The sequence below is a fragment of the Dipodomys ordii genome, unplaced genomic scaffold, assembly GCF_000151885.1.
Source record: "Dipodomys ordii isolate 6190 unplaced genomic scaffold, Dord_2.0 Scaffold1, whole genome shotgun sequence".
In the NCBI taxonomy this organism is placed as follows: Eukaryota; Metazoa; Chordata; class Mammalia; order Rodentia; family Heteromyidae; genus Dipodomys; species Dipodomys ordii.
Window position 1 is genome coordinate 4,320,276 of NW_012267217.1, and position 7,873 is coordinate 4,328,148.

The 7,873-nt window shown below is 36.1% G+C and overlaps 1 protein-coding gene across 4 annotated transcripts in view; it reads right to left on the bottom strand.

Moving 5' to 3' along the window:
- Positions 1-7,873, bottom strand: part of Lmo7 (LIM domain 7) — a 65,102-nt gene that overhangs the window by 25,475 nt on the left and 31,754 nt on the right. For all 4 annotated transcript variants that reach the window (XM_013010290.1, XM_013010303.1, XM_013010298.1 and 1 more), the window contains 4 exons: positions 3,985-4,099; positions 2,610-2,771; positions 1,306-1,412; positions 42-102 (listed from right to left, as the gene is read on the bottom strand). In XM_013010290.1, the coding sequence (XP_012865744.1) occupies positions 42-102; positions 1,306-1,412; positions 2,610-2,771; positions 3,985-4,099 (445 nt within the window). The remainder of the gene's footprint in view (positions 1-41; positions 103-1,305; positions 1,413-2,609; positions 2,772-3,984; positions 4,100-7,873) is intronic.

A 7,873-nucleotide genomic window follows, 5' to 3' on the forward strand; every position in this document is an offset into this window, starting at 1 on the left:
GGACTTTTCCTATATGCAAACATAAGAAATAATGGTGTTACCTTTTGATTCAAAAGTGTTGCTTTCATCGTGAATTCCATTGATTTCTTTTGATTCAGTATACTATAAAGGACAAAAAGGCTAATTAATATTACTTCCCATTGGACAATGGAATTAAATAATGCATTTCTCATTAGTGAAAATATAACTAGATAGGGTTTTCAGGCTATTAGTCATTCTTTATGGCTTTTAACATGCAGTCAAAACTTAACATTGTTTCATTGCTTTCCAATACTTGTGAAAAGATTAATGACTAGCTACAAGCAAGGATGGCCTTAGGTTTAATCAGTCATTAATGATCTAAGAAAAAATGATGAACAAAATAATCATTAATCCATTTGGCTTCTATTTATAAGTAACCAAAGCAGTCATATGGAACTAACATTTAAATCTTTCCTACAAAATATATCAAGATTTCCTCATGAAATAAAGTTGCATTTAGTTAAAAAATTTTCAAGGAGTGATGAGTCACACAAGTAATCCCAGCACTTAGGAGGCTGAGACAGGAAGATTGCAAGTTCAAGGACAATCTTAGCCTTATAGTGAGACTCTGCCTCAAAAATTAATCAATAAATAAAATTAAATATAGTTCAGATATATCTCAGTGGTAGAGTGCCCTGTGTCTGAGGTTCAACACTACAAAAAATATAAATAAATGAAATAAATAAAATTTCAAATTGTTAATTTAACTGAAGATAAATTTAAAATTTTTAAATACATTCTTTTCAAAGTCTGTATAAAAATACATTGCTCTGACACTTAGAAAAACGTCTGCATTATAATTTCAAATCAGTTAATGGAATGATTATGTTTTAATCACACATGTAAATCTACCTATTAAATTCACCCACATGAAAAGTCAGATGCTTCAGGTTTCATATTGCACACAATTACTGCACCTTGCCAGTGGAGACTAAAGAATGTATACAGAAGTTACACCATATAATTTTACATAATTGCTACTTCATGTTCATAAAGATCTGAGAGAAGGTAGTAAAAATGAAAGATTGGTGGGAAATACCTACAGAACTGCATTATGGGATCTTTTGATGTTTCCATTCCCTAGCTCACTAATTGCACACAATGAAGAGTAGTGCATTCTAGTTTTTTTTTTAAACTACATTTCACTCTCTTTAAGATAAATCACTGTATTTAATTATTCATGTGTTTCTTTAAAGTATCATCAAAATTGTTCAAACAAGATAATTCATCTTTTGCATTTACAATCTCATTTATACAAACACTCCCATTTCTCAAGATACTTACAGGACTCTGAAGGCTTTCAGAGAAATCAGTTGTCGTGGATAGACTTAAAGACTTGTCCGAGTTATAAATTCCAGAGGTTGTATCAATCCACTTTGTTTCGGGTGAACCTATAATTTTGGTAGCCATACTGGTGAGATTGAGGGTTTTATGACGTGTAAATGGTAGGGAAGATTGGTCTTTGCCCCAGTCTGATTGGCACATGAAGATCAAGTAATGGGTACATATACACGGTGAAGTGGAAAGAATAAAGTTACTGAATGAACAGATACAAAATACACACATAGAAACACAGACAAACTAATCAAGGAGAATGGAAAAGAAATGAAAGCAAGTCTCTTGCTAACAGACCATCTTCCCCAAACACAAAGGTTAAATTATGTTAGTCATTAAGGAACTAGCAAATTTCCTGAAACTTTCCTTCAGACAGGAAGATGTTCTGTTTTGACATCATAAACTGGTAGATCTGGAGAGACATAGTGCCCTCCTCTACTAACAGCAAATACAAAGAAATAAAAAAAATAGAAAATGTGAAAGTGAAGGTATGGCTTAAGTGGTAGAGTACTAGCCTGAAACAAAAAAAGTTAAGTATGAGCCAGGAATCCTAGCTATTCAGGAGGCTGAGATCTGAGGATCGTGGTTCAAAGCCTGCCCAGGCAGGAAAGTCTGTGAGACTCTTATCTCCAATTCACTGTCAGAAAAACTAGAAGTGGTGCTGTGGCTCAAGCGGTAGAGCACTTGCTTTGAGCTGAAGAGCTCAGCGACAGTGCCCAGGCCCAGAGTTCAAGCCCCATGATGGACCAAAAAGAAAATTAATTATGATTGGAAGGTCCTGAGTTTTATACCCCAGTACAAAAATAGAAAAGTCATAGTGGAAGTTTCTCAAGATGAAACAGTAAGAACAGAGCCTACCATTTTCTTGCATATACCAAGAGAGTTACAATACCATAAAAAAAGTTATGTCATACCATAGTTTTTGACAATAACACTAATAAGTAACTGCTATTTCCCATTCACATTTGTCTTAAACTGATATTAGTCTGATCAGTGCATATGTCAATCCAATAATGTAAAATTCAGAAAATCTGCTAGTGAGAATTCTGAAACTCTGCTAGTGAAGAGTTATCAGACAAAACAGCCAGACACGTTGTTCAAGATTTCTCCCCGCATAACAATAAAACACTTGTAAGCCCCAAAATGAAATAAAATGAGAAAATAAAGACGTTACTAAAGCAAGTGGTTACAAAACTTGCCAAAGACCAGCTTCCCAGTTTAGAAAGGCAGACACAGTGGTAAACCACGCTCACCAGACTTTCCATAGCGTCTGATATCCATCACTAGGTTTCCAGTTTCCCGAGCATTTGCCATGGCTTCCTCCCACTCTTTTGTATCGTTGTATGAAAACTTGGTGTTGTTGAGAGCAATAATTTCATCATCTACTTGCAGCTGGGAAATCTCTGCAGGGCCACCTAAGCAATATAAATTCAAAAGCAAATGAAACCCCCATGTGATCTACCAGGCAGTGCTTTTATAACATGGCTTCTCAATTTTATCTGACAATTTCTCATTATTTTCAGATAGATCAGAAACAAGTGTGTGAACATCAATGACATAGAAAACATGGATGATACTTGTATTCTATAGCACGTTATCATCTTTAACCCTGAAAGGATAAATAGTAAGATGTTATTAGCCTACAGAGGACTTTTTTTTTTACTATTTCTAAATTAAAAACATGAAATAAATTGCACTTTAATTGAGCTTCCATGTGCATAATGGGAATATAAGAAAACATAGCCACTTAATAGTGCTTAAATGTATTGCTGTCAGAGAGAGCAATGAAAGGCATGGCATTGATCAAGAAGCAGTGTATTTATAACATGACTTAGGGAATTATAACCTCTTTGTACAACTACTGAGAATTTTTTTTTAAAAATTACTGCTGTAAGTATCATTATCTAAATGATGTATCTAAATGATTTCATTATCTAAATGAAATTTAAAAGAAACAACTAATCCTAGCATGCCATCTTGCATAGCTATAACATGTAAACAGGGTCCTTCCCTCAAATATAATAGCTCTTGTTTTAATTTAGTCTTTATATTGGTATTTTACAGAGACCCTGGGCTTGACTTGGTATAAACCTTGGTGTAGAAAGGTTTGTCTCACCCACAAACCCCTTCCCCAACAAAAACAATGTGCAGAAGCCACAAACATTTTAGGATGATCAAAAGCACACTGCATTCATCTGGAGATGTAGTTCAGTGTTAGAGCACTCCTCCAGCGTGCACAGGGCCTGGGTTTGATCTCCACATGGAAGGATAAAAACTAAACAACAATAACATAAAGAACCCACATACAGGATGTATCTACCCAAAAACACAGCTAATGAAGGAAATTTCACTCTAATACTTCAAATTTAGCATTATTTTGCTAGCATTTCCAAAAATAATAGTAATAATAAGTTTTTTGCCAAATTCTGTAAAGTCCAAGAATTAAGACTTCTACACTAAAAGTAATTGGACCAGGAGCATATATAATATGAAATTTGTAACCAAATTAAAAGCTTCAGGAGAGAGGGTATCTCCTCTTATAGCAAATAAATTAATATTTTGTCTTTATTTTCCCCCACAGCGTAAGATAGCAAAGGAAAAGATGGTTCAGCAAACTTTACAATTTACCTGGTTCAACTGATGCTACGAAGATCCCGGAATAATCCCATTTTACTGTAAACCCGAAGTCAAGACTGTTCCCAGGAGTCTGGTTTATGTTGATTCTCATATCACTGAACTGATCCTGAAAACAAAACATGAAACGCTGGTGTCCGGTGTCCCTGGCATCCACACAGGGGAAAGCCAATCCTCAGAAGATGGAAAGCTATATGCAAGGTACCCCTGAGTTATTTCATGAGCTCAAAGCTTCCTTTTATTTCTCCTTGGATTTGATTAAAATTTTACTTATACAAGTATTAGCAAGTGGATTATCATTTGTCCTTTAGAACAAGGGGGGAAAATCTGTTGTCAGTGAATATTTCCTTCATATTAATACTATGAATCAGTTGGCTGTTGTTAAAGTTAGGCTTTTGCCTGCCATACAATTAAGTCTAATGTGTAAGCTTGTATTCCTTGCCCAACACTGAAATAGATAAATCATTTATCTATCACATCATACTTAAAAAGAAAAGCCCAACTCCAACATGAAATGTACTTAGCTGAATAACTAAAGTGGCTCACAGACATAATCTGGCTACCAGCACCATCCATCAGAGATCGGTACCCAGTGTTTCAAATTGAACAAGGAATTTTGCTGATCCAACTGCCTGAGCAGGATTTGGTGGTAAGGACATGGCTGATATGCATGCTACAAAACACAGAACTAAATCACCCATGAGAAACGATACCATAAAATGCCAAGAGATTCCCTAGAAGATGCCCTGGGTTACACAAATTACAACTTACTTGAAGTATTGTCAGCTATTGAACTTTCCTAGACAGAAGGTGGGAATTTTAAATCCCCCTCCATTCCTAGACAAAAACAAATCCAGATTTCCCTAGGACTTTCTTAACTTGTGTTTTAGACCGAACTTTCTGTGAAAACGTCACCTTTCATAATGTAAATATTGTTTTATTTTGGGTAAGCAACAGATACAATTTTATTTGCTATATTTACCAGAGCAATCTTTTAGTTCTTTGCATCATCACCATAAAAGATTTAGACTCACCTTATGTAAAACATTCTTCCTAATGTTCCTTTCATTTCCAGAAAACAGGCTAATCAACTATCTATTCTAATTTGGCAATGAAACCCAAACCTGAGGCCAACTAGTGAAATTCTCTGTTTTATCCACCCATAAAATAAGCTTAAAATCCAAGTAATTGCTGGGTGCTGGCTCCTGCTTATAATCTTAGCTACTCAGGAGGCTGAGATCTGAGAATTGCAGTCCAGAGCCAGCCTGGGAAGGAAAGTTGGTGAGACTCATTTCTTCAATTAATCACCAAAAAAGCTGTAAGTGATGTTGTGGCTCAAGGGGTAGAGCCCTAACTCTGACCATAAAAGCTCAGGGACAGTGCTCAAGCCCTGAGATCAAGCCCTAGAACTGGCACATACACATGCATACACATATGTGCATACATATGCACACAAATTCAAGCAATAATATTTTGAGAAAATTCAGAAAGACAGAATATAAGACGTAGACGAAAAGCAAAGACGACACTGAATAAAGTCTTGAGAACTTTCTATGCTACATGGATGCATGACAGTATAATATTATACCACTATGCACTTCTTCATCAGTTCAACATATATTTACCATGTATTGGTTCCATATAAAACACAGTACTTGGCACTTTGGAAGATGCAGATGAGTTCAACATAATCTTATTCTTGAGAAATAATCTCTGACTCTTGAACAATAGTTGTGGAGTTTTTTAAAGCAAGAAAAACACGGGTAGCTAGTAATATAGTATAAATAGTATCTATAATATAGCATATACATAGTATCCAACAGAATGAAAGGCAGTTTTAATGGAGGCACCCAGGTGCATCTGAACGTAATAAAATGATTCAGAATGGAAAAAGTTACTGGTTAGGTCTATTCCCTGAAACCAACAGCAAACCCCTAAATTAGGGGTGACTCAATGAAAATAAGTGGTCATCTTTACCACACTTACCCACTCGTCCAAAAAAAAAAAGAAAAATCTTACTTAAAGCCAGTTAAAGTGTGGAATCTATTGCTAAATAAGGACAAAATGACAAATGATGGGTTAGATATTCAAACCACAAATTGAGGTTTCTTCGCTTGAGTAAGAGACAGGATGGAGTTTTAATAGTTTCAAGCTACATTAAAAAAAATACGTTGTGGGAGAAAGCAAATGAATATTATCCTTTCCTACCAAATATAAGATAAAGGAGAAAGAGGCTAAGCCATGAGAAAAGAACCTCACAATTACATTAGAGCAGAAAATTGTCCATCCCATATCCAAAAAAAAAAAAAAAAAAGACTGCTCTTAGTTAGGCAATGAAAAGATCTCTATTTGAACTTGTGAAAGAGATAACCATCCCTCAGGACATGTTGATGAAAAGAAAGCCCCAGCTGCTGCTACTACAGTGTAGAGTGTTATGTTAGTCCAGGAGACAGTCAGGTGGGCAATTATGAGTACACCTGTTAATAACCAGGTGATCCAGGCTACAAGAGGTTTCCCTCTCACTATGACATTGGTTTTCCAGGTTTCTTTGTTCTCAGTACCCTACTTTGAAATGAAATCTTATGCCTCTACCTACCATATATATATATATATATATATATATATACACACACACATATATATACACATATATGTATATGGAGAGAGAGAAAGAGAAGAGATTAAAACAGGCCCTGGTGACTCAGGAGGATGAGATCTGAGGACCTGGTTCAAAGCCTCACTTGGGCAAGAAAGCCTATGAAACTCTTGCCTCCAACTAACTACCAAAAAAGTCAGAAGTGGAGCTGTGGCTCAAGAGGTAGAGTGCTAGCCTTGAGCAAAAATACTCAGGGACAGAGCCCAGGTGCTGAGTTCAAGCCTCCTCAGCACCAGCACATGCATGCACATGCACACATGCACATGCGTGCGTGCACACGTGCACACACACACACACATTTGTGTGTCCCCCTGCATTGCGGCCATCACTGAGGCATTTCTGTGGAATGCTGGGTCTTGTACTGGATTGTCCCTGAGATTCTTTGTATATGAAAATGGCTGTAACTTCACTCAAGCATAAACTATTTAGTAATGATTTAAGGTAGGATTTCTACTTCCTCATCATTCTCTTTATAATATACACTGCTTTTTTTTTTAAACAGAGGATCCAAGCTCCAGAAGATAATGGGGGAATTACTTTTTGAACTTAGTGGAATGAGAAAATAACTTCTGAGGGGAAACCTAGATTCTTGATGACTGAGAAATGAACTAAGTGGTTTCAGTTATCCATGCCAGAAAAGAGAAAATAATAGTTATCTATGGCAACCAAAATAAAAAACAATTTCCCTCAAATTGGGTACAATCTAAACTAAAGTAACAATGACAGCTGAGATTGCCCTACTAACTGTCAGACTATGAAGCTGAAATAGATGACCAACTTTTTTGAGATGGGCTGCGGTGCCATATAGCCTTGAACTTTTGATCTTCCTACCTCAGCCTTTTGAGTTCTAGAATTCCAATACCAGCTTAAAACCTCTGTGTGTCATTCTATGAAGCCATCATAACCCTCATCCCAAAACCAGGCAGGGACGCATCAAAGAAAGACAACTATAGACCCATTTCTTTGATGAACATTGATGCAAAACTTCTCAACAAAATTTTGGCCAATCGACCTCAACAATTCATCCAAAAAATCATACACCACGATCAAACAGGATTCATTTCAGGGATGCAAAGCTGGTTCAATATACGCAAATCAATTAATACTACCAATCACATCAACAGGAGCAAGAATAAGAACCACATGGTTATCTCAATAGATGCAGAAAAAGCATTCGAAAAGATCCAACACCCCTTCATGATGAAGGTTTTGGAAAAATTAGGAATC